The 27629-nt window shown below is 53.6% G+C and overlaps 9 protein-coding genes across 9 annotated transcripts; 5 read left to right on the forward strand and 4 right to left on the reverse strand.

The window, feature by feature from the left end:
* Positions 1-265: 265 nt before the first annotated feature.
* BU26DRAFT_520723 (uncharacterized protein) lies at positions 266-2048 on the forward strand. Its single transcript, XM_033829354.1, has 4 exons — positions 266-565; positions 621-736; positions 786-968; positions 1034-2048. Exons 1-4 carry the CDS (start codon positions 469-471, stop codon positions 1706-1708), a joined length of 1071 nt encoding a protein of 356 aa, XP_033682626.1. The 5' UTR covers positions 266-468; the 3' UTR covers positions 1709-2048.
* Positions 2049-4370: 2322 nt separating this feature from the next.
* BU26DRAFT_532158 (extracellular metallo proteinase MEP) lies at positions 4371-6348 on the reverse strand (the record flags this gene model as incomplete). The annotated part of the gene is made up of 2 exons (XM_033831081.1): positions 4371-5921; positions 5986-6348. 2 exons carry the CDS (start codon positions 6346-6348, stop codon positions 4371-4373), a joined length of 1914 nt encoding a protein of 637 aa, XP_033682627.1.
* A 4143-nt stretch (positions 6349-10491) lies between these two features.
* BU26DRAFT_606504 (glycoside hydrolase family 47 protein) lies at positions 10492-14203 on the reverse strand. Its single transcript, XM_033835673.1, has 2 exons — positions 13913-14203; positions 10492-13858 (listed from the first exon to the last, which is right to left on the reverse strand). Exons 1-2 carry the CDS (start codon positions 14056-14058, stop codon positions 10636-10638), a joined length of 3369 nt encoding a protein of 1122 aa, XP_033682628.1. The 5' UTR covers positions 14059-14203; the 3' UTR covers positions 10492-10635.
* Positions 14204-14280: 77 nt separating this feature from the next.
* BU26DRAFT_487262 (uncharacterized protein) lies at positions 14281-16345 on the forward strand. The gene is made up of 2 exons (XM_033825938.1): positions 14281-15475; positions 15523-16345. Exons 1-2 carry the CDS (start codon positions 14387-14389, stop codon positions 16147-16149), a joined length of 1716 nt encoding a protein of 571 aa, XP_033682629.1. The 5' UTR covers positions 14281-14386; the 3' UTR covers positions 16150-16345.
* Positions 16346-16402: 57 nt separating this feature from the next.
* On the forward strand, positions 16403-18047 carry BU26DRAFT_520728 (uncharacterized protein). Its single transcript, XM_033829355.1, has 2 exons — positions 16403-16671; positions 16809-18047. Exons 1-2 carry the CDS (start codon positions 16440-16442, stop codon positions 17918-17920), a joined length of 1344 nt encoding a protein of 447 aa, XP_033682630.1. The 5' UTR covers positions 16403-16439; the 3' UTR covers positions 17921-18047.
* Positions 18048-19068: 1021 nt separating this feature from the next.
* On the forward strand, positions 19069-20243 carry BU26DRAFT_532167 (2,3-dihydroxybenzoic acid decarboxylase; the record flags this gene model as incomplete). Its single annotated transcript, XM_033831082.1, has 6 exons — positions 19069-19080; positions 19138-19370; positions 19445-19690; positions 19744-19747; positions 19777-19846; positions 19954-20243. 6 exons carry the CDS (start codon positions 19069-19071, stop codon positions 20241-20243), a joined length of 855 nt encoding a protein of 284 aa, XP_033682631.1.
* Positions 20244-20611: 368 nt separating this feature from the next.
* Positions 20612-21670, reverse strand: BU26DRAFT_566578 (Nicotianamine synthase; the record flags this gene model as incomplete). Its single annotated transcript, XM_033833545.1, has 3 exons — positions 20612-20716; positions 20778-21262; positions 21388-21670. 3 exons carry the CDS (start codon positions 21668-21670, stop codon positions 20612-20614), a joined length of 873 nt encoding a protein of 290 aa, XP_033682632.1.
* A 427-nt stretch (positions 21671-22097) lies between these two features.
* On the reverse strand, positions 22098-24614 carry BU26DRAFT_350993 (uncharacterized protein). Its single transcript, XM_033822460.1, has 3 exons — positions 23736-24614; positions 23183-23642; positions 22098-23135 (listed from the first exon to the last, which is right to left on the reverse strand). Exons 1-3 carry the CDS (start codon positions 24225-24227, stop codon positions 22327-22329), a joined length of 1761 nt encoding a protein of 586 aa, XP_033682633.1. The 5' UTR covers positions 24228-24614; the 3' UTR covers positions 22098-22326.
* Positions 24615-24947: 333 nt separating this feature from the next.
* BU26DRAFT_520731 (uncharacterized protein) lies at positions 24948-27599 on the forward strand. Its single transcript, XM_033829356.1, has 8 exons — positions 24948-25532; positions 25596-25639; positions 25687-25798; positions 25847-26125; positions 26176-26448; positions 26502-26831; positions 26881-26909; positions 26977-27599. The coding sequence occupies exons 1-8, from the start codon at positions 25002-25004 to the stop codon at positions 27491-27493; spliced, it is 2115 nt and encodes a 704-aa protein (XP_033682634.1). The 5' UTR covers positions 24948-25001; the 3' UTR covers positions 27494-27599.
* The last annotated feature ends 30 nt before the right edge of the window (positions 27600-27629 follow it).

Raw genomic sequence — 27629 nt, forward strand, 5'->3', positions numbered from 1 at the left:
TCTTCCCTCTTCAAGAACCAAAGAAGCTCTAAGAGTCCCCAAAAGTGCGAGGTACATTGATATTATGTTCTGAAGTGATATCTCCGCTTTCGTTGTATTTGTGCTCTGCAGGTGCAATATTCAACCCATTCATGTATGATGGAGTGGCGACCGTGGAGTGGTCTTGATCTATGGATCAGCCTTACACGCTAGCAGCCGAGAGCAGACTAGCGTGACGCGCAGGCCAAGCCCGGCTGGGGACATCTGGAGCTTCAAACGTCAACAGCACAACGTCAGCTAACAACCCTACAGCCATTACCACCCCGCGTTTCCCCTACCCAACATCGCGCGATACTGCCCAGCTGTTCACGCCATCCGGGGTTACAAGTTCGAAAGCTTCCCGGCGCGTTTCGCATCTTCGCAACGACAGAAACCGCAGCGAACCAGCTAGGCTGCCGGCCTCGTGCTGTGTAGCCATCGCTCCCCAGCATGGGGTTCAACGTGTTCCACATCCTCGGCGATGTATCGCATACCTCATCTAAGCTCATTCTGATATGGGCGATACACTCCAATAGCAGCGCTGAAGGTGAGCTCCTTGCGACGCATCCCGCAGAGCTCCGAGCTGACAACACCGTTCCCAGGTGTCTCCCTCATAACCCAGGCCCTCTACGCGCTTGTCTTCTGCACCCGCTACCTAGACATCTTCAAGTCGTCGGCGACAAAAGACCTCTGGCATACATGGAACTTCTCGTTGAAGGTGGGAAGAGCCGGATGCTCGCTGTTATGTCTTGGCTAATGTGTAACAGATATTCTACACCCTCTCATCGTTCTATATCATCTTTCTCATGACGAGCGTGTATGCGCGCACAAGAGAAAGGGAGAAGGCGTGGAAATTCGGCATGTACTGTCTGCTTGGCGCCTTGCTTATTTCGCCTTTCTGGTACCTGATATTCCAAAAATGGGTCATTGGGCCTAACACTTTCTTGAAGGTAAGTTGGACTCATGCCTCGCGCAAGGTTTATCTAGAATAATAGAGCTCACTAATTTGGTGTAGATGCTTTGGGTGTTCTCGGAGATACTGGAATCTGTCTGTGTCATCCCTCAGCTACTCCTCCTCCGCCAGACCACAGTCCCCACCGTCATCGACTCATTCTACCTCGTTACGCTCGGCACCTACCGCTTCTTGTATATCCTCAATTGGATCGTCCGCGGAGCGAAAGAGAAAGACTATCGTGATCCCACGTCGTGGGTTTGGGGCACCATTCAAACAGCCCTCATGATCGACTTCGCGTGGGTGTACTGGAGCCGACAGCGAGTGAAGCTAAGGCGAGGCGGAGTTGTGGACTCAGAAGACTTTGGACGAGGCTGGCTCGTGGGCCGCTTCGTCGGAAGGAAGAGCGTGGACTTTGACTTTGACGAGGAGGAAGCTGGGACAAGGCATGATGACCAAGATGCGCGACCGAAGAACACCTGGGGAAGGAGGGGTATCTCAGTCTCAGCTGATGAAGGCGTGCGTGACGCGCCGCGACGGAAGAGCCCCGGCAACGGCCATGCTGAACCTGAATCGCAACCTCTAACCGACCCGGCAGCTTTCGAAGATGACGAGAGCGACGATGAGGGCCTTCCCCCAGCCGCATCCGCCAGCCATGCCAGCGGTGTTCGGGGCGGGGACGAGTGGACTGATGATATTGACGCCGATGCGCGGGAGCACGACGGAGCTCCGAGGTGAGCTTTACTGCGCGCTTGAAATGTGTTGATATAGGTGTTTCGATCATCATTATGTTACTGTGTGGATATCCCATGGTCTTCTAGGGTGTAGGGAGGTCTGTGGGCGTACGGTGGATCCTTGCTTATACGACCGGCATATTGCATACTTTCATATCATCAGCATCAACGACGTTCGGTCTTTGCTCCCACGGACGCACGGCTCGCATACTCTGGTAGCATCATTGTTAACGACGTTCACTCATCTTACCAAAGCGCGGACAATTCGCAACGGAAGATCAAGACTGCGGAGTGACTTGGTGGTGGTGTATTCCGTATTCCGCTTACCCCCAAACCCATCCCACTCAATCCCACTCATCCCGTGTCTCACTATCTGCCCTATCTACCTCCGCCGAAGGCCAGATACATCTTTTTGATATCTTTTTCCCTTTATAACTTCTTGTTGCATGACGAGCTAATCGCGCTCGTATCTGGCTTCGAACACACGGTGCGCCTAGTGCAAGCAAGGGCTGTTTGACCCAAAGACGGAATGTTTCTGTCTGATCATCCCGCTAGCAGATTCCGCACCGGTACCTTGCATGTATGGCAAGATTCCAAATCTCCCATAGCGGCTTGGTACAACACATCGTACGATTATTCCAAACTCAAAATGGCTTCTCAGGTCACTGACGCTTGCAACCAATCACCGGGCCCGAATCTCATTCACACCCGCATGGTTACGCTAGTCCGAAAGCATCATAGCCTAACGTCCTGGCGCGCGCTAGCGCTAGACTCCCCTGTCCGCAAGGAAAGTCCACTAATACTCCACAGAAAAGCAAATTAACGGCCTTTTCGATCGTTTTGGGGATGCACTTCGTTCCGCGGCACGTTCGGGGTCCGTGTTCCCACGCTCCGGGAAGGCTGGCGCGGCGCTGAGGTGGTGTGGGGCCAGCACGTGCCTTGCGGGCTAAATGGGCTTCTAGCGGCCTTCTGGAAGGGTATGGTAAGCTGGCCGCAGAGGGCTTGCAGGCGTGCGTGGTACAGCGCCGGGATGGAGGGCAGCGCGATAGGATAGGGAAGGATTGCATGCAGCGATTGACTGAATGGCTGGGGTGTGTATGCAGTGAGCATGTGGCATAGATTAGCCGTACGTTCGTGGGCTTGACGAGCGAGCGCGTTTTCCCCATATTGATTTCCGGTGTCAAGGACGAGGGTAGTACGAAAGCACGTTTTTTGTACGGAGGGCTGGTGTCCGATTGGGTGCGTCTCTACTATGTACGCATTGCAGCTGCACGAGGAGAGAACTGACTTGACCCGGAGAGATGGGTCGTTGAGGTTTCAAAAGCGTGCGCTCGATATTTGCAGTATCGTGCAGATAAGGCGCGCTGGTTTCCTGCGTGTATGTTTAAAGGCAAGCTGGTTTGTACTCCCCGAGACACATATGGGAGAGCTTGCCTTGCGCAGAACGGACCGCTATGGGGAAGACGTACACAGACAGCTGGGCGAGATGGGAGCGAAGGAGAACGGTTCTGAGCAGAGCGAGCGCTGAGGTGAGATTCACTCATGATCTCAGGCAACCAATCCATGGAAGCATCCGTTCCGTGACCGAGTTCGTTCGCCAATCATCGGAATTGACGTACATTGTACGAGGGAGGAGCCTCATCTCATGCGCATCCCTCGATGATCCCATCTCCATCCCATGTATGTACAGTACACATCCACGCCGCCTATCTTTCCCCAGGGTAAACCCTCCCATCCCATTCCTTCCAGAAAATTCCACTCGCCTCACTCACCACTACCTCCCATCCCAGATCCACGTTTTCTCCTCCTCACCCAATGGGAAAGCCATATCCCAGCCCCCTCACTCATCATTAATCCCCGGATTCCGAACGTAGCTCCACGCTAGTCCGCATTAGGCAACTCACTATATCGTGACCTCAACTTCGGGGTTCCAAGCGAAAAGCCTGCTGATGTCAGATCAGCCTCTAAGATAAGCCGGTGGACGGCTAGCCACGCGACTTCACGTCACTAACCTTGCCGGCCCATACTCGTTTCTTGCGGCGGATATATTGAGGGAAGGGTCCCACGTGCGTTGCCGATGCACGCGAAGTGGTTCTGATGCATGGAAGGCTTCTAGCGGGCCTTCTGGAAGGTTGGCGAGATGGGTAGGTAGGGGTATGGATGGGGAAGGAGAAGGGGGTTGAAGCGTGTACTATGCTGTTTTGAGTAGAGTTTTTGGATTTATTTTTGTCTGAGAGATGGTTCGGGCGCGGGTTCCGAGAATGCGTGGGACTTGGCTGCGAGGCTCTGCTTTTTCTGGACGCGTTGCATCGAAGTGAGAAAAAGCTGAGGGTTGTGGCCGGAAATTTGAAGGGCGTGATGAGGTCGCGAGAGCAGGTTCGCGCGAGTGCATGGTCTGCCTTGCTGTGCCAAAGAACTGTTTCCTATGCTCAGGGGCACGCCGAAGGGATGAGGGTGTACGTAGACGGACAGATGTCTCAATCCTTCCTTTTGGATGAAGTGTATCTCTTTCCTAAAATGGACGAGGTGCATGGAGTTCCTAACGCCTTACCCGAACATGCCGCCCGAATTAGATGTGGTTTGAGACATTCAAAATTCTCAGGTCGTCTATTCAATACCTCCTACGAGAGCCACTGCAATGAGGTATCGTAACTCCTTACCGCACCTCAGCACACCCCTTCCGGTAGAACAAAACTATTCGTCCTCCCCATCGTACTATATGTCGCACCCTCGCCCAAACCTCTCTTCGCAAAGCCTTTCCAGATCTCACACGCATTCTCTCCACCCGTCAACGCCTCATCCGCATCAATAATCGCATCGCGCGCGCTCACAAAGTTGGGGTTGCATGGCTGTAAGGCCATTCCGTCCATAACGAGCTTCAGCGCTAGATACTTGCCATCCGTGGGCACGCCGCTGGAGTCAAAGGATGGTGTGCCCGCGTCGTTCTTGCCGTGTTTGTCGATCAAGTTCCAGAGCACTTCATAGAGCATTGTGGCCCAAACCGTGCCAATGTAGTGGACCTTGGTGAGCGGGTCAACGTCCGTGTAGATGTGCGGGTTGACGTTCATATCCGTAGAGTAGAGATAAGGTCGGAGGCCTGCAGGGTCGCCAAAGACCCAGGCACCCATTGCGTAGTTCGTTGCGCGAGTGTCGCCGGGCTTGAGCCGGATAGTCGTGGCGAAGAAATCGCTCCAGCCTTCGCCCATACCGCCTGCTTCGAGAATGTTCAAGCAATTAGCATTCGCAGGGCCGCCGGTGAGGCGGTTTGAAAGCCCGTGAGTGTACTCGTGGATGACTACACCAGCGTCGAAGGCGCCATCGCGCCACGGCTCGGTGAGGTTCCACATATACATCCTCATGCGGCCTGGTTGGCCATCCGGCCGGGTCAAGAAGTTTGCGTTGTTCAATCCAGCGCCATCTTGCGCGTTGAGATACACAAAGTCGTTTTCTACGCCCGCTCCACCATTATTGTTCATCTCGAAGTTGCCGGCTTCCTCAGTGAAGCCGAGTTTGTACAGCAGGTCGTGGTACGTGTTTGCCGTGTAGAAGAGCTGGGTAATTGATGCGTTGATGTAGGATTTCCAATCGCTTTGGTTCAAACCGTACGGATACTCGAAGTCGAGCGATGGACTTGTCGGCCTCGGCAGATTCAGGTAGTCTTGTCTGTTGTCCCAATTACTTTGCGCCACGCCGTTGTTGCCTCTCGTTGTCTTGAAGCTTTCGGAGCCGGTGCTGTGCCAGCCAAATTCGCTTGATTTAGGGTCAAATGGGTCTTCAAGGATGACGCGCTGGCCTTCGGTTGGGTCGTTGAGACCCCAAGGATAGACTTCGTAGGTTGCGTCCGCAGCGTAGTCGACTACATGGTGAATTTTCTCGCCGCTCTTCGCATCCACGTATGTAAGGAGCCAATTGGTGTCGATGTCAGTCTCTACTTTCCAAGAGAGCGCAAGGCTTCCATCGGCTGTCTGGACGTAGACGAGGCGAGCTTCTGGCTCGGAAACGGTCCCGGTAGTTTGTGTGATTATGAACGTGTCTGTGTCACCCTTTGGCTCCGCCTTCGCATTGCCGGCCGTAATCGGAAGTTGGAGTGTGTTGACTGCCGCCTTGAGGGCTTCAGCCGGGTCGACAGTGTCGCGTTTGTCAAAGTCTGGAGATGAAGGCACATCTTCCTTGAAGAATGAGCTACCGAACGAGAAAACCTCTCCGTTGCGGCCAATCTACGCTTAATCAGTGAACCTGCTCGGGTAGTCCGATTCACTAGGCTTTTAAGAAGTGACTTACATTCACGTTGAAGTCCGCGTTATCAATATCAAGCCCACTCGCGGTCTGCTTGAAATTGAAGTGAGCTACACCGTTGCCTCCGACGTAGTGATCCTCAACGAGCCGAAAGGTAGCACCTGGTACAGTTGTCTTTACAAGTTCCGTAGCGGTATCTTGAGGATCGGCCCTTTTCGCCAGGGAAGAAATCGACGGGTCTGATTGTACAGTTGTTGCGTTCGTATACTCAGTATCCAGAACCATTCGAAAGGCGTTCAGGTCGACGGCTCTCCTAGCGAGCATTCGCGACTTCAGCGATAGCGGATGGGCATTGCTGCTCTGTACCGCGACTAGCGACGCCAAGGATGCGAGAAGGAATGGCCGCATTATTGAAGGGATCAAAAAACACCCCTTAGAGGAACTTCGGGAACTGGGTTGCAAAAGAACGAGCCACTCACCCAGTCTCACGGAATTCCTACTTTTCTCCCGCTTCTTATAACCCTCGTATTTCTTCATGGCCCCATATTCGCTCACCTGCGCCATCCACAGACTGCCATCTAGACATCACCTCCTGCGCTCGTACACTGGGAATGGCAGCTGACCCCGTTCCTCGGAGTATCTATGCAAGTCAGCTCGTCCTGAGCTGCCTTTCGCAGACAAATCTCCTCCATATTCTTCCATGTAGCTCCCTTATAACTCGCGGAGAGCTTGGCCAAACTGTGTATTAGGAAAGTGAAGCTTTCGGACCCTGGATCTCCGCTGGCTGGGCACTATAGAGATATGGAATTTTGCTTGGCGAGGCGGATTCGACCTTCCGAATTTGGACAAAGGGTCTAAGGATTGCGATAACGGAGCGGTACTAAGCATTGGAGACTCTCATGACTGGAACGTATGCGCAAAATGCAGGAGGCCTGCGAGATGCTCGTCCGGAAAAAAGAGGGAATACGTGATCTTCCGTTCGGAGCGCTCCATCTTGCCTTCATCGGCCTGTCTTCGTCCGTTTGAAAGCCGAAATCTTACAAGCGGGCTTACATAAAGCGTGTAATCTCTTTTGTAGAATGCGGTGATAGAAAAAGGAAATGTGGAGTTAGAGAATTAGACGAACTTTCGACGAAAAGGAAAGCCGGGTTCGCCAAGACAGCGCTAGTGAACTTTCGGTCCTAGCTACCCCTTTTCCTGCGTGCTTCATAACCATATACTATGGGATCTGTGCTCTTTCGCCTTTCATTCTGACACTCTGTACCAACCCTGCGGTCCGTATCCCGAAGCCGTGGGCTGAAAGAACCTCTTCCCTTGCCAATGTCGCTCCTGGCAATACAATCCCCGATACAACGGAACGAAGTTCTCGAGTGCTACCCCATGATGGTCCATCAGCCACGCCTCCGGACTACTGTGGTATCTTGAGCCAGCCCCGTTTAGTGAAGATGTTACGTCAGGAATTTCGTCAGGTTCACAAACCCGACCTGCGGCGGACCAAAGGACACCTCAGAACGAATTCTGCTAGGGCAAGCGGGCTGGCCGGTCTCGCGCTAGTTATAACCGAAGACCTGAACTGGGTATGCGCAGAGTTACCGCAGGTCGACAAGGTAGCCTGCGTGGACGTCCAGGAAGATGAGGTGCGTGAGGCGGTTTATCGCATGGGCCGGAGCGAGCAAGCTCCAGTCGGCGCAGAAGGCGAAGTCCCATTGGTGGTTGTTGGTGTACCACGTTCTTTCGAAAGTTGTAGATGCCGGGCCGCCCGGGCTGACTATTGCGTGGACCGTGAGGGGTATGGCTTTTCGCCTCCGACGGTGAGAGTTAGTTCGATGGCGCCATTTGTGTCTCTGAGGGTCGTGCCGGGGCGACACGCAGGCCGGCGTCTTCTACGAGTGTGTTGCGAACGGTCAAACATACGTCCTCTACCCCCATTGGGTGGTGGCGAGGTGGCGATGATGAGTGGCTTTGAGCCGAAGAAACCAGTGAACGAGCCGGGGTCGAACTCTATGTGGTCAACTAGATACTTCTCCGAAATTTTGAGCTCGACGAGCCAGGCTTGGGGTGTTTGTATTGGATGATCTTAACGCTGCTCTCGATCATGACAAGGCATCGATAATGCTTTGCACGCCTCGAAGAGTGAAATATGGCGGAGCAATTAGCCTATAAAGGCTGAAACATCTGTGCCGATAGCAACAGCATGTCTCGGAGAGGCTAGTAGAAACTTAGTTGCAGTACAAAGTGCGGGTTCAGGGGCCGCGTAGTTTGTTTGTTAGTGAACATACCAGCTGCTGGAAAGCCGACACCAAAAGATTACTACACAAGTGTGATCTCTGATCCCAGAATCATCACGAACTCCTCCGCATGTAGTCCGCTGAAAACTCCAATCCGTCGGAAAGTGCTCTATGTAGCTAGAACCAACAAGACACCCGAATACAATCGCACTCGCTCCGACCTATAACGCCAGTAATTCGGCGCTACACCCACGTGGATGAGGTCCCAGCCGAGTGGCATGCAATATACAAGTCCGACTTTGCAAATAGGAGGCTCGTCGAAATTAATACCCATCAGAACTTCTATAGTCCTAGTTGGTAGCGCAATTTGGGACAGGTAGCGAAAATAAGCGTTGAGAAATCTCGACGGCATTTGCGAAACTCCATAGTCCACGGGAATTTTATACGCCCCGTCAAAGCGATGACGAGGGGCTGGCCACGCATATGTTTCGTCAACGTGAGGCATCCAGCATAGTAGCAATCGGGCACGAGCTGTGATGGAGGCCGCGTTAACCTCACCATGAGGTATTACCTCATCTTTAATCACCGTGAGTGCAGAGGCGAGTTCGAAGCAGTCATATATTTTCCGCATGCGGAGTGTGGAGAAAAGCACGTCACCTTCAACAGATGCTCAGGACCAGGACGGCGCCCTATATATGGGATCTTTCGAGGGTGCCTAGTTCTTTGCGACGCTCTTTCTCATTACATTTGCCAGAAAAATCCATAATGCCGGAGTCCGGCGTGATACCCGGAGCCTAGAGTCACAGGGAACTCCTTCGCGAGCGCTGCAATAGCGAGAAGTTTATCGCTCGGAAAAGTAGCGGTTCTGGAACAATAGTCTTCCACTACTTTTAGCCACTGTATCAACGCTTTCTTCTTCTCTGAGCTGATGTGGCTGACTAAATCCGGCGATAGCCTGTATCCCATGCATAGCGACTGCCCAAGGTTCATTGTGCCAGCAGCGCACTGTCATTGTAAGGTGCGCGAAGTGTACATCAGAAGGCGTTTGGGCAGAAATTGTTCCTGCAATGTCCACTCCCGTTCCTGAATTGGTTCTCTTTTTTCTGGCGGGCGGCTGTAGCCGGTTTGGAACGTCACGGTTCCGAATGTCCCGTCTAATATGCGGAAGGGCACAGTATATCCTTCCTCCGAGCATACCTGGCGCCGGTGAAAAAAACCATCCGTGGCACTTTCTGCAGTGGGAGGCTAGAATGGTAACAAACGGGTTTCCGTAGATTTGTGCCATCAAAGCTATCTCGTGAGTCTTATCGTAATCACAGTCCTGCAATATGCAGAGAGCGTCCACCTGACAGCGATTTAGTTAGTAATGTTCTAGAAAATGAGAGCTCGGATTCGTAAAGCACTACTGTGACTTACATATGTCGCATAAGTTGTTCGAAACCCTCAGTATCGAAGAAATCGGTCCAGCATCGGTCACAAACCAGGGCTTTAACCCCGTCAAGCGACGGCGTCGACGCTAGATTCGGCGTGGTGTACGGGAACGAGAGTAGTATTGCCGTAGAGAAGGGGTATAGTGACGCTTAGTGATGATGGTTCTCGAAGTCGCTGTCTAGACGCTGTTGTTCGAAATAACGAGGCTGAGGATCGACGGTCTAGGAAATGCGGGCAATCCAAAGACCGCAGAACCGTAAGCGCCGGTGTTGACTAGAAGAATTGATATAGAGTTAAGGAGTTCGAGGCGGCAGCCTTCAGGCAAGAATGAAGGATATGTCCATGTTGATCCATGGATGGAGGTCACTATGCAGCCCATCGCAGGATCTTCGACGCAGACCCGTAGTGTCTCACATATAGAGTCTTTGCACATGGTGTGTATAGGCATGAGTTGACAGTGTATTGCTACCTAAGTTGTCTGCCGTTGTTGCTCTACCTCCTCTCCAGATCCAACCCTTTTGCTGGTGCTGTTTGCGCCCTTTCCGTTGACCATCGTTGTTGTTGAGGGGCTTTCTGGGCTCCTTTTTCGTTGGCAGCTTCGTGCCATGGTTCGTAGCGCGTAGTAGGCTACGCCCTTATTATCGGCGCCTAAACTGTTATTTTCTGTTAACTTATGCTACTTGCCTGTAGTTCTATAATACCCTGTTCTCTTCTCTTAATATTAGCGTCTTTTAAGTCCTTTTATGCGTAGGCGTAGTCAGTATAACCTCTATAGGTTGGTGACTTACAACGACAGAAATCAATCAATCAGCCCATTGCACGTGAGCCTTGGCGCACATCCTGATTGGAAATGGAGCACCTAATAAATCAACGCGAACTATAGCAGAACAATGCACATTTAAATGGAGCATTCCTAAGGTATCGACAAAGAGCCCACCCATGCCCTCTATCTATCCCAATGCGAGTTCCAAGAAACGCCTGCTTTCTTTGTATATACATAGCTCGTACAGATACCATCCCTGCTGGTTAAAGTCGTCTATAGAACGATCAGGTTGCTTATCTTCACTCCTTGGCTAAGGAAATAGTATCTCCGCCGCACGCCTATGCCATTCGCTCTCCTCAAGAGCGCCATTGTTTCTTCGCCGCCGCTGATCATAATGAGCGGTATTGGGTTTGGACGAGGCAGGCCGGACGGAGTAAACTGCTGCTCGTCCAGCAGAGGTTGGACGAGGGGGTTCATTTCGTGCCGTTGTGCAAAGTGTGGCGTTTTCCTAGAAGACATTTTTGAGCGAGGTTGCGTATCCGAGGTGCTCTCCTTTTGAGTGTCACTCTGGGGCTGCTCGGCGGCAGGATCCACGGTGTTTTCTTTATCTGCCCGCTTGCCCATCCTGCTGTTCCTGCTCCCTTCCTTCGGATCTTCATCGATCACTTCTTCATCCTCCGTACTCTCACGGGTAGCGAAGTCGTATCGTAGTTCTTCATGCTCCGGATAGCTCACAACAACCACGAGCTGCAGTGATCCACCCTTCGGCGGATACGCCGGGATGTTTCGTAGCTTAGTCGAGAAAGAACAGCCACCGCGTGGGATGACGATAACCTGGTGGTTGCGGGGAATGTCTATGTGCAAACGCTCATCGCATAGAGTGTTAGGGTGGATGTAAATGCCCGACCACATAAGGGGATCCGACGCACTGTATGTGAGGTCCGGATCAGGCACATCTGGAAGCGGTGCGGAGCCAGGGCCGATAGGAAGCGTGGCCTGGATAGAAAGACGCTGTGTTTGCTGCTCTTTCGGTTTTGGGGTAGAAGACGATGAGGGGGAGGTTGTCGAAGATGGCGCGGAGAGGAGTGACTGTAGCGAGGCAAGTAGTGAGGACAGGTAAGACGAACCATCTTCTAGCGCCTCCGGCCCTACCTCCATCTCGAAGACTTCCATATTAGACAAATTACCCATTCCTCCAAGAGCATCTTCGAGAAGGTCGGAAAGCGCTCCTGAAGACGAGCTCATCACTGGCTGAGGAGGGACGTCAATGACGAGATCCAAAGTCGAGGGATCACGCGTGCGAGTAAAGAAAGGATCTAGAGGGTTAAAGCTTTCGATGGTCGAGCGCGACATGTATACTTTCTCATCACGGCCAAGAGCAACGTTTGAGATTGCATAGATGCGGAATTGGTCGTCAAGTGTGACCTCTTGCTCATCCGGAAAAGCTTCCGGCTCACGCACCATGCCGAGCCTAAGCCCGCTCATAGAATTTACGAGGATTCCTTCCTGCACCCTTTGTAGGGTGCCCATTTGTAAGGTGTTCGGCATATTAGGGAATGAGAGGTCAAAGGTAGTGCGTACTGCCATCTTCGAGCTCATCGCGTTGTAAGGGACCAGCTCCGGGGGAAGAGTCCACGGATAATAGGTATAATTGGAAGGGGAGCGGATATCCGAAACGGATATACTAGGGTGATCAGCGCTGAACTCTACGAGAGGCGATTCAAGCGTCTCGATCGTTGGCATGAGGTGCAGTTTCGCAAGGCTTGCGGCGTGGAAGATGTCGGGTCGAGCAGCGGTGGCCGATATGCTGAAAGGCACAGGGGCCGGTGGAAGAGGGCACACCCCAGGAGCAGGTTCCCAGTCAGGAGTGGGTGCACTGCTTTGGACGAACTTAGAGGGCCGCAGGCGTTTGGGTATTATCAAAGGGTGACCTTCAGTGGTGAAGACAAATGGCGCGTCCCAGGTGTTGAGCGGATGAGACGGATCGAACAGCAGGAAGAGGTACTTTGCAGTTTCACCGAGAAAGAAACTTTCCATGCGATCGCTCAGCTCTCCCGTGCGGACGTCGTGTAGCCCGGCCCAGCCGCATTTGGTCCAGCATCGCCGTTTGATGTCTCGGAGAGCCATTTCTCCAACGTGGAGATACCATGGGTCCTTGGTCGCTCGATACAAGTACCAAGTCGATTCGATGAATTCCGGCCGGCCACCCCACCATCGGAGACCGCTCTCGATGTTGCCGGTCGCGGTTGACCATCTCTCAGGCATTGCGGAATAACGTGTCCAAAGGGCGGTATAGAGTAGATGAGTCTCAATTGCTTCCTCAAGCTCTCCAGCCAAAGCGAGGAGGCCCTGGTAGTATGCACTGAGGCTGTCGATCCAGAATGCCCGCATTGCGCCCGTGTAAAGGTCGACCTGGATGTAGTGCGGATGTTGATGCTGTGCGCCGCGATAAACGTGTCGCTTGATCCCATCGTGCGCATCCTCCCATGCCCGGAGGAATGCTTGTGGAGAATCCGTCTCTAGTTTCTCAGGATTATAGGGTAATCCGGAGAGCAAGATGTGCGACTTGAGGGAGTATTCGAAGAAACTGTCTATGCCGGCACCGATGCCTGTGTATGGAGACACCCATTGCCCTGTTTCCGCGTCAATGCCCGCGCCAATCAACCCAATGCTGCTCCTGCGCTGCCACACGGCCCAGAAAGCCTCTTTCGCGGCAATCTCGAAACGGGGGTCTCCAGTCAGGCGGCTGAGGGTAGTGAACTCCAGGACAAGGCTTCCCGCTCCAGCACTGCATGTCTCCGTGATCTCGGTTCCCTTCTCGTTCGGATCCTTGTTGCATTGGCCGTGCTCCGCGTCAGTATTATACGGGGAATTGGCGTAGAAGGGAACGCCGTGGCGCAGGTTCACGCGCGGGTACGGGAGACCAGTCGGAGTGTGGAAAGCAGGCATCAGCCTTTCAGCGAGATCCGTAGCCAGTCGGAGTAATTGGCCATTGTACACCAGCCCATTGCGCCAGAAAATGCCTCGTCTTCCCTTCTTCTTTTGCACCCTGGCGTCGTAGCCTCGAATCGGCAAATCTCCTACCGCGAATTCGTGTGCGCTTAGCAGTCCTCCGACGCCGCGAATGACCGTCTCGAAGACTTGCACCTTGCTGTCCAGATCGAATCCCCGCGCTCTTGTCCCTTGCCCCGTCGGGCTCTCTGATCCGTCTCCGTAATGCTCCACCAGCAACTTGACACCATCCTGGAAATCCCCCAACGCTTTATTATGACCTCGTTTGGATAGCGGTGGGGAGGATGCCAGGATAGCGAGCGTAGAGAGGCTGTCAATCAGCGTCAGGGAATAGTTTCCCAAGACATCGTTGACCTCAATATGCGCGGGATTCTGGCGATCGCGCGTGAGAGGCCCACAAGTGAGTGGGCGCAATTCGTCTTCGGGAAAGGCATGCTTCATGTAGTTGTCGTAGCCATGGTAAAATATGTCTCGAGTTTCTTGTCTGTGACTGATCAGTATGCGCCTCGAAATTTTGACAACGCTCTGGAAGATTTACCTAAGGATTGATATGGCTTCATCGGTCATGCCATGTCCGACGGGCGCCCAGCAGCATATCCACAGCAGAAAGAGCCATATCAGCTGAAAGGTGGCTCCTCCGGGCGCCGGCGCATCTCGCCGCAGAGGCCTTCCAGTCGAGTGCATGCCCAAGATGGTCCCTTTCTGACGACATGGGACTAGTGGAGAGGGGCGAAGAGGCCAGAGAACGGAGTGCGCACGTCGCAGAAGGACGCAATGGAGAGCATGACGCTCTCGCCGGGGTGGTCAAAGACGGACACCTTGTCCTTCGGCAGGCGCGTGAGCACGGTGCACGTCGCCAAGCAAAGCTCCCATCAATTATTTCATCGGAAGACCGCAGCAGCGCCCGCCGCTTCATCGAGCTCCTGCACCGGCTCCAATTCGTTCCCAATCCATGTCTTGTAGATTTGCATTCTCTCTTAATTTGTAGTCCAATCTCTCCTTTACGGCCACAATGCTGTCGCGGGCAGCCTTCCGCGCGCTGCGCACCCCCCCGGTCCTGTCCGTCCCTCGCATAGCTCCCATAGCTTCCACATCGCAGCGGTTACGCTTCTACGCAAACAAGCCCGGCCGGAATAACTCATGGAGGCCCTCCGACCCGATAAAGTTTGATGAATCGAACAAGTCGCGTCCGAATCCCGTCAACCCTCAAGCGCAGCCCGAGTTCGATGCGGCAGCAACACCAGAGCGCAACACAACGCCGTCAGAGGCACCGGGGCCTGGTGTATCTGAAGCAGCAAGGCCCGATGCGGCGAGGGACTACGCTCCGGAGCAGGAAGAGTTTGCAGGACCCAAATCACCACAAGAGAACGCAGACCCCACGACCGAGAGCCCCCAACAGCCACAGAAACCTCTGCCAGACCTGCGACAAGGCATTCCCTCCACCTTCGGCGCCGAGTTTGGCGAAGCCGAAGCAAAGCACAAGACCGGCACTCACGACCCAAACAACGTCACAGATGATCCCGCAAAGGAGCCTGGATCGGGAGGAGCAGGCCGCGAAGGCGGAGAGCTACCGAAGTCAGCCTACGAGACGAGCACGGACAGGCGGCGGAACCGTGTGGCCAACTGGTCCTACCTTATAACGCTTCTATTCGGAGCTACAGGCGCGGTATACATGGGCCGGAACTGGGAGTCGGAAGAGGAAGAGAAGGCGAATCCAGACGCGCCGTCAGGATGGGCACTCGGCCTGATGTACAAGCGCGCCAAAGCCCGGATCAACAACCAAATGGGCTACTACACCGAGCCGACGTTCCCAAAGCTGCTCCCGGACATCGAGCCAGCGCCGCCGCTGACCCTCGTCTTGAGCTTGGAGGATTTGCTAGTTCATTCGGAATGGTCAACGAAGCATGGCTGGCGAACAGCGAAACGGCCTGGCGTGGACTACTTCCTTCGCTACCTGAGCCAGTACTACGAGCTGGTCATCTTCACCTCTGTCAAATCAATGGACGCCGATCCTATCATCCGAAAACTCGATCCCTTCCGCATCGTAATGTGGCCATTATTCCGTGAGGCGACGCGCTACGAGAAGGGCGAGTATGTTAAAGTATGGAAATTGTTCCTGAGGCGCCGATCTCCGCTAACATGTTGTAGGATCTGTCCTGCCTCAACCGCGACCTCTCTAAAACCATCATCATCGACACCGACCCGGCCCACGTAAAATTACAACCCGAGAACGCCATTATACTTCCCAAGTGGAAGGGGCAGCCTGGAGACAAAGGCCTCGTAGGCCTCATCCCCTTCCTCGAATACATTGCCATGCTACAACAAGGCGGTAACATAGACGTGCGGAGTGCTCTCAAGTCAATGGAGGGTAAAGACATCCCAGCCGAGTTTGCACGGCGGGAAGCTAGACTGCGAGAAGAGTTCAGGAAGGAGCTCGAAGCGGAAAAGGCAAAGAGGGGAAAGCATAGTGCCGGCGGCTTCTTAATGGGGGCGCTAGGCATGGGTGGCGGCCAGGGCAAGCTGATCCTGGCTGATGGGACGAATGCCTCGGAAGGCATGGCGCAAGGAAAGATGATGATCGATATGTTCCGGGAAATCGGCCGGAAGAATTACGAAGCGATGGACAAGGAGATCCGCGAGAACGGCGAGAAGTGGCTGAAGGAGATGGCGGATGAGGAAAAGAAGTTCCAGGAGGAGCAGATGAAGAGCATGAAGAGCAGTGCTTTCAGCTGGTTAGGTAGCGGTGCTCCGCCGCCACAGCAGGAAAACAAATGATCTGGTTTGGGACTGTGAGCAATTATACCTTTTCCACTCTTGTGTAAGCAATTGGCATATCTAAGCGGCGGTAAGATGAGAACGAACTTGTACTATATGGTGGCTCTATGCAGCCCTGTTGGAAACCTTGTGGAATGCGACTTCTGTCTGTATATGAAATGCAATGGAGCATTATAAGTCGGGGTTAAGCGGAGTTAACCGAGCCTAGCGGGGTTCATTCCCGGCGGCCGTCATCGTCTACATCAAGGTTCCATCCACCCCCAATATTCTCTCCAGACTACGCCTTCACGATGGGTAAAACATTCCCCTTACTGCAGCTTCCTCTAGAGCTGCGTGAGCAGATTTACGCTCACTATTTCGACCCCACGACTCATCTAGACACCGGCGGATGCGACGGCGGTGGAAGATACGACTTCGACTTCGCGCTGTATAGAGCGAGCAAGCAGATCTATCTTGAGGCGCAGACGATGTTCCGCAGGGAAAATGTTTTCGTAAGGATTGAGACGCCGTGGCCGACTGCAGGTATGTACTCAGGGTATATGACCCGCATGCGCCAGATGATTGGGAGACTCCCTCGGTTCGCCTTTCTCACTGCAGAACACGACCCGAAAGCTTTTTCAATAGAGAGATACGATAGAATACTAACTAGAGCGCTGGAGTTTTAGTCCAACACATCTCCCTCGAGGGCGGCGTCCCCATCGTCGCTTCTAGCCACCGCGCCGAGCTCTTCCGGCACCACCACGCAACAATCAGCATATCCTCCCCCCGCCACGGCGCCATCCCCGAACACATTATCATCTTACACCTGAACGACCTTCCGCTCTTCACACAAGTATGGTACTACTCGAGCCTGTCCTTCCCCGAGCTCAATGCACAGCTGTGCACGGGCTTCGCGCTACGAGATCCTTATTACCCCGCGGATCCGAAACCGATACCGGTAGCTCTGCAGAGGAGGATTTTGGAGGGATTTGATAGAGTGAAGGGGTTGTATGATACGGAGTTTGACGGGTTTGATGAGAGGCTGGTGGAGGAGTTGAGGGGGAGGATGGCGGTTCCGCATCCGAGTGTAAGGGAGTGCTGTGAGAAGAGCACGGATTTGATGATAGAGGGGGACAGGACTCTCACAGAGGGAAAGGTGGAAGAGGCGTTGCGGCTTTACGTTAAATCCTTCCACGCTATTCATATCATTATCGAAGGCCGTACACGGAGCGTCCTAGCCGATAGTTTCTTCCACGAGGGCATCGAGTCCGGACGCTACTCTGGCCAGACAGGAACCACGGTCCGCATCATCCTACGCATCCGTCTCGTAGCGCGCACCATTGCTGCCTACCTCAAGCTCCAGGACTGGACTGAAGCAGCGTTCTGGGGTATGCGTAGCATCCGCATCATGCGGGAAGCCATGGACACAGAATTCGAAGACTTCATCTCCGAGTTCGTCGGTTCTGCGGACGTTGGGCTTATCTACCTACGAACTGCTATTGCGTTTAAGAAGATAGAAGAGGCGCAGGAGAAGCAGCAGGACGAGAGAGTGCGCGATGAGATGCTGGAGTATGCATCCACCGATTTTGCAAGTAGTGAACGACTATTTGGGCTAGCGGCGAAATATCTTAAGAAGCAAGAGCAGAAGGGGATTAGGAAGGAGATCGAGGCGTATGGGGTGAGGGTGCCAGAGGGCCTGTTTGGTACGGGGGACGACAGGAGTGAGGTGGATAGTTTGGCACATTTGAACTTGGGGCAAGCAGAGAACGAGGCTGACGAGCGTGCGGCATAGACGCCGAACATCACGGATTGTGATGTTGACCAGCGTTGGGGGTTTGTGCTGGCACTTTGCACTTTTAGCTGTATCCGTATCAGACTCATTGGGCTAACTCACTCTATTGCCGAATACAGTACCTTTTCACTGCGTAGATCCGATCTAGTGTTCTTCTCTTCCCTGATCCGGGCTAGATATTATGGTAAGAAACGATGGTGGTCGAGATAACGACAGCGTAGATGTAGCATCGCGGACACTACGCACGAAGTTCAACTTTAGCTCCTACACACACCGCAAGACTTGCAATTCCTAACAATACATCAGGCGATTTTGGGGCTCCACCGAGTTTTGCGGGTGCTTGGCGGGCTGCAGCTAGCCTCAGCTCGCGCAACCCTCACGTGCCCGAACCCAGCTTGGCATGGAGTGATGGGAAGAGAAGGGGCAAACGAGCGTGCAGTGTATTTGTTCTATAGTGGGGATTGCACGGGGGGTTTTATTGAGACGAATGAGATTGGGAAGTGCTGGGATGCGAAGAACTTGTATTCGTATCAGATTTACTGTTAGATGGGGATGAGGGAATGACTGAGGGTGGTGGTGGTGATGGTGGTAATGGGTGTTCCAAGGGGACAAAAGATCGTGGGTGCTGAACGGGGAGGGTAGGGAAGGTGGAGCGTAGTGAGATAAGTCGTCTGGTAGGTTTTAGTTTAGAGCAAGCGGGGCTAGTAGTGGCTAATAAGTTCTAGCAATGCTCTCAGGCTTCTTCCGTGGATCTAGAAATGGTGTCTGAGGAATCTGGCTGGACATGCTACTAATGAGGGTTAGCGCGTGAAAGGGTTCATGCCTGAAATCTGACACGGGAATGAAGAAATCCTCATGACCGGTAATTCGGAGTGTCTTGGGGTACTAAGGTAGGCACCGAACGCGTACATGCCCTGTACTCCACATTAGCGGGCTGCTCTTGCTGTAGAGGGCCTTACAAACGCCCTTACGGCGGAAAGCGGAACCGCACTGCTACAGGTACCTCCTTTACTCCATCAGAACAGCTTCTTCGACGCGAGCACCCTACTATCCGCACAGGTCATTGGATTGAAATATCAACCCTCTCTCCCAAGCTCCCACGCACCCCTCTTTTCCATTTCCATCTTTAAACTCAAGTCCACCTCGTCATGCTCGGCAAAGTCATCCTTGAAGAAGCCATCGCGCTGCCGCGCCTAGAAGATAAAACCCGCAGGTAGGACGGCCTCTTCAGCACCGACCCGGAAACGCATGTCAAAGAGATACAAGACATCACCGACATCCGGCTTCGCCATGCCGACAAGCACGGCGTGGGCTACACCATTCTGTCATACACGGCGCCCGGCGTGCAAGACATATTCGACGCGAAGGAGGCACAGGCGCTCGCTGTTGAAATCAACGATTATATTGCGGAGAAGATCCGGGCTTTTCCAGACCGTCTGGGAGCGTTCGCGTACGTCTTCTGCCAGTTCCGGTCTTTCCCCCCTGAAATCTGGAATGGGTATTGATAGTGATGTGTTGATGTAGGACTCTCTCGACGCGTGATCCTGCTGAGGCGGCCACAGAACCGCGTCGCACCATCACGCAGTATGGCTTCAAGGGGGCTCTCGTCAACGACACCCAGCGTGCGGGCCCGGACGGCGAAGACCTCATCTTCTATGGCAAGCCCGAATGGGACATCTTCTGGCAGACATGCGTCGAGCTGGACGTACCGCTCTATCTGCACCCCCGCAACCCCACCGGCGTGATTTTCGAAAAGCTATGGAAGGACCGGTAGGTAAGTGTAAATTATCCGAACGACGTGTCTACGAGAAAACTTGCATTAGTATGGTATGGGGGGCTTACAATCATGCACTCAGTGGCTAATCGGGCCTCCACTCTCCTTCGCTCACGGTGTCAGCCTGCATGCCCTCGGCATGGTAACCAACGGTGTCTTCGACCGACACCCGTCTCTGCAAATCATCCTGGGCCACCTCGGCGAACACATGCCCTTCGACATGTGGCGCATTAACCACTGGTTCGAAGACCGGAAAAAGCGCTCGGCCTGGCGTGCAAGAAGACGATCCGCGAGTACTTCAACGAGAACATCTGGATTACGACGTCGGGCCATTTCTCTACAACGACGCTCAACTTCTGCTTGGCGGAGGTGGGCGCGGAGCGCATCCTGTTTTCGGTGGACTATCCATTTGAGAATTTCAGCGATGCGTGTGAGTGGTTTGATGGGGCGGAGATGAGTACGGGTACGAGGGCGATGATTGGGGGGAAGAATGCGAAGAGGCTGTTCAAGTTAGAGGACTATAAGGATTGCCGTGCTAAGGCTATATAGATTGATGCTGTAGAACGGGAAAAGGATAGTGGGGAGCGCGGTGGGAAAGGGCCGGGCTTCCATTTGCACAGGATGTCTCTGCACTCACAAGATAGTGCGTGTGTCTATGGGCGCGTTTCTATAGATGAGCGAAGATAAGGAATCCGATATCCGGACTTTTCAATCTATGCTGGGAGCCATGTGTGATTGAAATGGGAACCCTTCGTACCTCTGCTTAGTTCAAAGGTACCTTGTGTTCTGGATGCACCATCTACCTTCTCGGCCAATGCTATTCGGACGCACTTTTTTCCACGCCACCCTGTGAAGGCCCCATGCATTCAACTCCCGATGCCGCCATGCTTCGAAAGAGGAAATTTAGACTAGCCGGCTCATCTTTCCTTAACCCTCAGAACAACCGCTGAGTTCACCACGCTCGTCCACGGGTGCACTTCGACCAGCACCTCATAACCAGCTAGGCTGAGCTCATCCGATATCTCGAGGACCCGTGTAAAAGTTAGCGTCCGCTCTATCTCATGTTTAGATCACCATACTCACCGGATATAACACGCTCCTCAACCCCTGCGCACTACGCACTACTACCAGCGTCCCAGGCCGCATTTTCCCTGCAAGAATTTCGAGTATGGACACCTTTTCCGCTGTGTTCATACCCACCAGCGCAGCTAGAAAAACAACATCGAAAGATGCCCAATTCGTATGCGCACCCGAAACTTGCTCGATGCTGACGTCTTCACAGGCGAACGTCATGCGGTCATGGTATCCCAGGTTTGCTGCGAGAGATTGCGAGACATGGAGAGCGGCGTTGTCGCGATCGATGTTATGCACGATTGCCTTCGGATACGCTTCTAGCAGACATATGGAGGTTAGCGGTAAAGGGCCGGAACCTATGAAGGCGACTTTACTGAGAGATACAGAGGAAGACAGGAAGGCGACGATGACGGAGGTCTCGAGACGTGAGAGGTCGAGGTAGTTAGTGTAGTACGGGAAATTTCGAAGGAGCTGGCGGGTTTGCGAAGCGGTTGCTGGTTTCCACAGTTAGCTTCCTTGCAGGACGGAGAAAGATAGAGATACAGAGGAGTGTGAGGAGGGAATGCTTTGAATAATGCTGATCGAAGATAGAGAATGTTGGGAACGCATCAGAGGTTACCTTTTGACGCTGCCGACTCGTTCAAAATTCTGTCCACCCAGTACCTTTCCAATTCGCCTTCTGCGGCTGCGCAGAGAGGCCGGAGTGAGTGACACAGCGCGTCTACGCCCTCGAGTCCGAGAAAGTAGTGGGTGAATTCAGAGCCATGCGGTGCGATGCAGAGATGGACCAAGCGCGTGAGCAGCGCGTTGACTTGATTCCCGGGAGCCAGAGTTGGCAGGCTGCTGAGAGTGCGGTAGATGTTGCGTATTTCCGAGAGCAGCTGCTGTGCAGAGGTTGACATTGGTGTAGGTGTAGCAGGCGGCGTAGCGGTATCCGCGCAAACACCAGATCGTGCGCACACGACCGACTCTTTCGACGAAGCGAAACTTGTTTTGGTCTTGCTATCCATCCTTATCCGACATGAAAGCTCTCGTTTCTTTGTGAAAGAGTGCTTTTCGAGTGTGGGGCATGCTGCGCTGGTCCTTCCCCAACTCAACATATCGAAGGCTTCTTATAGACGAAACGCGGGGTGGTGAGTAGGCTGGAAGAGGAAAGTCGGAGTAGGGGAGAAAAGTCTGCAGTCAATCTCCGTCACTGCACCCCACAGATGCACGTCCAACCGTTGCACGGTAATTGCGTACAAGTGGTTGGATGAGCACCGTGATGGCATATGGTCCGTGGAATTTGGCCGACAGGCGGGAACTAGCCCGAGAGAGCAGTGACACCATGGCGTAAATTGCAAATGCGGTATAGATACTTAAGGGGTGGGAAGACTTGACTGTATTGGAGCTAGGATGGGGGTGTGGCATGCAGCCCAAGAAGCGCAGAAGCGAAATCCTGTAGCTACTGTAGGCCTAGTACGGCAGCAGCCTACAGGATTTCATGTAGGCCTCAGCGGATATCGCGGTTTGGAGGCCTATGCCGTGCAGCGTGGGGTATCGCAGGGTTCTCTGACGTTCAGTTCTGCACCCATGGGGCTTCCTCCGGGCCAGCCCGTTTGTACACTCGCTTGCCACCTACCCACGTCTCCTTCACCTTGAGTTTCCGTAGGGATTCTAGGTCGACAGCCTCCAATGGTTCTTCGAGGACGATCCAGTCTGCATATGCCCCCGTTTCGATGACACCGGCTTTTCCTTCGAGGAATGCAGCATACGCGGGATTGACGGTGAAGCCCTCTAGTGCGTCCTCAATTGTGACTGTCTCCGACGAATACCAGCCTTTGGTCCCACCTTCTGCGTCAAGGCCTGTCCGCGGGCTGCGCCGCGTGACTGCGGCGTAGATGCCTTCGAAGATATCGGCCGGCTCCACGGGGAAATCGCTTCCGAAGACGGGGTTGAGTGGTAAGAGCGACCGCATGCGATAGGCCTCTTTTTCGGTGCGCGGCTTGCCGAGTCTAGTCTCTGCATACGGCATGTCCGAGGTCGCGTGCGTGGGTTGTATGGACGGGATAATGCCGAGCTCTGCCATTCGGCGCTGGTCATCCGGATGGATGATTTGAGCGTGTTCGATGCGAAATCGATGCTGGGACTGGCACTCCCGGAGTGTAGATCCGGGGCACAGACCTTTGAGGGCCTCCTCGAAGGCGTCAACGGCGAGGCGATTGGCCAGGTCGCCGATCGCGTGGATGTTTACTTGATATCCCGCGGTTGCCCACTCATGCGTCAGCTTGGAGAGTGTGGTGGCGTTGATGAGAAGCGATCCGGAGGAGCTCTGCTTGTCGCTGTATGGCTCGATCATAGCACTACCCCAGCTCCCGAGAGCGCCATCTAATGGAGTTAGCATGTCGTTGCACAACAATAGTGGCAACACCCACCTGCGAAAAGCTTGACGCTCCTTACGTGCAGCATCCCGTTTGTCGTGCTGATCTTAGCAATATCTTGCGGACAAAATGTATTGCGCGTCTCGCATTCCATCATCGCGTAGACCCGGACATTCCAGTTTTCGTCTGCTGACAGCTCTTCGTAGAGTTCGAGCTCCGAGGGAAACACTCCGGCATCGTGCACGCCAACAATGCCAAGCTTGTTCAGTTCCCACATGGCGTCCTTGATGAACTTGGTTTTGCGCTCTTTGCTCGGCTTCGGGTAATACTTCATGACAATGTCCATTGCATTATCGCAGAAGACTCCTTTCGCGGGGGTCTCTCCGCCTGATACTTCTGGAAGAGGGTTTGGCAGAAGAGACAGTACTTTCTCGGATACCCAGATGCAATGCACGTCTACACGATCAAGCATGACATACATATCCTTGAACTGATCTCCGATCTCCAGGTCTTTCTGCACCTATATTAGCAAGGAACTTCTCGAAAAGCGAAAACGCGCCTGGAAATGTGTAGGGCTACGGGTTAGGCCAGGAGAGAGTCCACTCACTGCCACGGGCCATTTCCCCTCAAAATTGGCTTGGTCCCATCCCATGCCTCGCAGCCATTGCTCTGCGGTCCCGGCTTCGGGACGGCTCGCTTTGTACCGGACAAGTCTCTCCTTCACCCCATCCATGGTCTGGGCCCCGAAAAGATTGACAGAGTCCATCAACTCGCCATATGGGAGCAAATGTCCATGACCATCCCACAAACCAGGAATCACGTGCCCCTTCCGTGCCTCCTTCACGACCGGAAAGGATGTCTCGTCGATGAAGACCCTCGAGAACTTGCCGTTCGAAACACTGAAGCACTCCGCATGTGGAAGACGCGCTGAATTGGTCTTGACAGAGACGTAGCAGTGCGTTGTCTCGAAGAACTGCCGGATTATTTTGAAGGCGATGTGTCCGGTGATTGGCTTGATGATGGGGTCTGGGTTCTGCCAAATGATGGCGATGAGCAGCAGGGGAAACGAGGCAAAGAGGAGCGTCGAAAGGGAAGGCATGATGCCTCTAGGCCCTAGTATTGGCAATGACGAGCGGAAGGGGGGATGATGGGGACGTGAGAATTTCTTGAGGGCGAAGACGTCGCGCTTATCGATACGGAATCGGGAACCGCGGTTTGGACGAATGGGGAAGGTGCGATAATGGACCTCCGCGAACCGTCCGTTGGCCGCCAACGTCCATCTTGTGCCTTCTCTCGCCTTCCACCGCGAGCTTCACGTCTTCAATGTGTTCTCAACAGAGGCTGCTACATGGCCGGCATCTATGTGTTACAGCATGCCACGAACCGGGACGTGCAAGCGTGAGGCTGGGAACCCCGCTGCTTGGGCCACACTGTCTGCCAGGTCGGTATCGGTAGCCTGGCGAGCTTGTGCGCCTCATATGGACGGTCTATGGGCATTCAGATCCTCGGCGGGCGGTCGAGCAAAAGGCGGTGAGTGGGCTTACCCAGTAGGTAGTGTTGCTGGAGTCTGGCCTTCTCTGGCTCGGCCCCATCATCTCGATAGCAGCCGTTCAACCCCATCAACGCCTGCGTCAACTTGCAATCGAGACGCCTTGGCCAGAGACGCACATTGGAGCAGAATATCTCCCCTGCTCAATAAGCACAAGACTCGTCGCCGTGTTAGGCTAGTTTGGGGGCCAGAACCTTGGGATGGGAATGCGTTGTCCGCTTAAAAGTAGGCGAAGAGCCTCACGCGGATCCCGTTGCTTCAGCCTTCCTTGCCAACTTTTCCTGTGATGATTTCCAGCCTGGCGCCGTCCAACTTCCCATTCAGATGGCGACGAACGAAGTGGAAGAGCTCCGCAAGCAACTGGAGTCCCTCCACCGCTCCCACGACACACTGCTGAAGACATTATCCTTATCGAATGGATCCTTCGGCCCCGCGGAAGATCCGAACCCGAACTTCCGCCGAGCATCAACTCGGGATGATCGAGGCGTCAATGCTGTTTTCGCCGACTCTTCCACACTCTCCGATGACAGCGATGAAGAAGATGGGTCATACTTCGTCCAGGACCAATTACCGTCGCAGTCCTTTGACCACGAACACCTGCGTGAGCACCTGAAAAAGTATGACTTCGAAGAGCATGGACGGCAGATACTAGCGCCTGTGATTACGGATCCTGCGAAACTTACGAAACAGCCTCACCTCTTCCACTTGGATCCTGGGCCTGCTGATGACAGAAGCCATTACTCTCATTTCCAGGTCTACGACGTTGGACCTGATGGGCTTGCGCAATTGGTTGAGACAAGCGGTGGTCCCCAAAACGAGATGTCTAGGGCCACAGAGATCTGGCACTCTATAAGAGTATGTAGTGTATTGCGCGGAAGGAGGTTTGGTAATGCGGAGCCCAGTCTGATTGAACTCTAGGATATCGGCAAAAGCACTGACGGGACGGTCGTTGGGCGCATCACGTAGGCCTACCAATACATCATTCATGAACTATTCTCACGGCGTATAGGATTGCACGCGAACCATCGCCGATCCTATTTGGTGCTTTACACCTCACAATGCACCAGACATTCGATGTGGATGAACTGTTTAAACACCTGGTTCAAACCGAGGCATCATCCGTAAGCCCCGCATGTCGGCCTATAGTATATACGGGACTGACCTTGCAGGCTCACATGCATCGCGCATTCCACGAGGACCGGAAGCACCAGAAAACCTTCTTCTTCAACTTCGAGTACTACACTATTATCGGCGATGAATGCAAACCTATGGAATGGCAGCGGGCGGATAAAGATGGACGTTCTGATGAAAACCATATCCCAATGTCGCGTTGCAGTGCAGTTGTCGCTTTGGCCCTTTATGATGACAAACCACGGCGTCTCCGGAATCGGCATAGGCGAGCGCGGACAAAGTACGGCTGGGTGCAAGATATTTGGTCTCCGTGGCAGGTGCGTTTGACTCTGTGGTAGTTTGCTTGCCGAGCGCTAAGCATGGACAGGTCCTTCAAATTGAATGTTTCCCCGATTGGAAAGCCACCCCGGATACATTCGAATCAGGTCACCGCTATCTCAATGGTCCTGAAGCCTTCCTCTATGCACTGCTCACCGAATACAGAGATGCTAGGAAGAGATACGATGAAATTTACAAGAGGATCACCAGGCTCATAACGCCTCCACTGGGCTTCATTTTCGACAAGGAGCTCCGCGATCAGAGGCTTTTCGAGGACGCGGCCTTCACTTGGACACGACGCTATTTCTATGCACATCAGACGGTAAGCGTGCCTAAACGGAATGTAGCGCAAGATATCTTTCTTACTTTCGGTAGCTCGGTAACGTCAACGATAGCATAAAAGCGATGATTGACGCATTTGAAGACTGTTTTACCGACGAAGTCTGGGAAGGCAAGAGTAAGACCCTGTGGCCTCTATTTGAGGAGTCGCCGCGGAACGATCATTGGAAGAGGCGACTACGACACCTCCGATTGGAGTTTGAACGAGAGATGAAAGAGTTGAGGATTCTCCAGCGCGAAAATAACGAACGGCGGCATGAGATCAAGTCCCTGCAAGATCATTTGTTCTCGGGGACTAGTATTCAGGAATCTCGGAAGTCAGTCGAGCTCTCGGACATCACTGTGCAGCAGGGACGAAACATCAAGGTGTGCACCCCAAGCAAGGATAAGCATACGTGCACTGACAAGCTTCTAGCTTCTGACCATTGTAAACTTGTTCTTTATGTATGCAGGGACCCCACCTTCTCCGCCATATCCAGCGTCTCCTCTGTGACATACTGATGAACTACAGGCCGCTCACTTTCGTCACCTCTGTCTTCGGAATGACCAACATGCCCGCCGACCCCACGCCATGGTGGCCCTTTGGCATAACCCTTGCCGCCGTATGCATCCCCTGCTTCTCACTCATTGGCTTCCTTTCCACAGACTTCGGCTACCGCATCTGGGCTGCAAAGACCAAAGCCTTTTGGCGGTGGATACGACCGAAGCCCAAACCGAAATCGGTCGTCGAGAGTGACATCGATCCGAACCCTGTCAATCGGACGCTGTCGACTGAAGAAGGAATGCGGCTGCGGATGGGGCAGCAAGGTAGAGATGGGCATAGAGAGAAGAGAAGGGAGAGGGAGAGGGAGAGGGAGATGAGCCATCCGAATATCAAGAAGATGGTGGAGGCTATGGGAGAAGGGAGGCAGAGTGGACTGGTGCGGCTGGGCACTATGCAGGCCGTGCCGGAGAGTAAGGCGGAGTCGGTGAAGGGTGAGGATGAGAGAACGAGTAAGGATACTGTTATTGATGTCAAAGATGCGTAGTAAGAACCCAGAAATGAGAGATTTGAGGCTTTACATCGCGCTAGGGTACCCGTCCTTATTTGGGTTTGCGGACCGCTAGAGCGACTTCCTCTATTTAGACCTTCCACCGCGCCTTCATCTCCCCTCTCCCTCTTTG

Source organism: Trematosphaeria pertusa (genome assembly GCF_010094035.1).
Source record: "Trematosphaeria pertusa strain CBS 122368 unplaced genomic scaffold BU26scaffold_9, whole genome shotgun sequence".
Lineage (NCBI taxonomy): Eukaryota > Fungi > Ascomycota > Dothideomycetes > Pleosporales > Trematosphaeriaceae > Trematosphaeria > Trematosphaeria pertusa.

Coding starts and splice junctions, on each gene's coding strand:
- BU26DRAFT_520728 (XM_033829355.1), top strand. CDS start 16,440: ATGGGTAAAACATTCCCCTTACTGCAGCTTCCTCTAGAGCTGCGTGAG. Junction 16,672..16,808: donor GACGCCGTGGCCGACTGCAG/GTATGTACTCAG, acceptor AGAGCGCTGGAG/TTTTAGTCCAACACATCTCC.
- BU26DRAFT_606504 (XM_033835673.1), bottom strand. CDS start 14,058: ATGCACTCGACTGGAAGGCCTCTGCGGCGAGATGCGCCGGCGCCCGGA. Junction 13,859..13,912: donor GAAGCCATATCAATCCTTAG/GTAAATCTTCCA, acceptor GATCAGTCACAG/ACAAGAAACTCGAGACATAT.
- BU26DRAFT_350993 (XM_033822460.1), bottom strand. CDS start 24,227: ATGCCTTCCCTTTCGACGCTCCTCTTTGCCTCGTTTCCCCTGCTGCTC. Junction 23,643..23,735: donor AGGGGAAATGGCCCGTGGCA/GTGAGTGGACTC, acceptor ATATAGGTGCAG/AAAGACCTGGAGATCGGAGA. Junction 23,136..23,182: donor GAGCGTCAAGCTTTTCGCAG/GTGGGTGTTGCC, acceptor TAACTCCATTAG/ATGGCGCTCTCGGGAGCTGG.
- BU26DRAFT_520723 (XM_033829354.1), top strand. CDS start 469: ATGGGGTTCAACGTGTTCCACATCCTCGGCGATGTATCGCATACCTCA. Junction 566..620: donor CTCCAATAGCAGCGCTGAAG/GTGAGCTCCTTG, acceptor CACCGTTCCCAG/GTGTCTCCCTCATAACCCAG. Junction 969..1,033: donor GGCCTAACACTTTCTTGAAG/GTAAGTTGGACT, acceptor AATTTGGTGTAG/ATGCTTTGGGTGTTCTCGGA.
- BU26DRAFT_520731 (XM_033829356.1), top strand. CDS start 25,002: ATGGCGACGAACGAAGTGGAAGAGCTCCGCAAGCAACTGGAGTCCCTC. Junction 25,799..25,846: donor TTCAAACCGAGGCATCATCC/GTAAGCCCCGCA, acceptor CTGACCTTGCAG/GCTCACATGCATCGCGCATT. Junction 26,910..26,976: donor ATTGTAAACTTGTTCTTTAT/GTATGCAGGGAC, acceptor GATGAACTACAG/GCCGCTCACTTTCGTCACCT.
- BU26DRAFT_487262 (XM_033825938.1), top strand. CDS start 14,387: ATGCTGTCGCGGGCAGCCTTCCGCGCGCTGCGCACCCCCCCGGTCCTG. Junction 15,476..15,522: donor AGAAGGGCGAGTATGTTAAA/GTATGGAAATTG, acceptor AACATGTTGTAG/GATCTGTCCTGCCTCAACCG.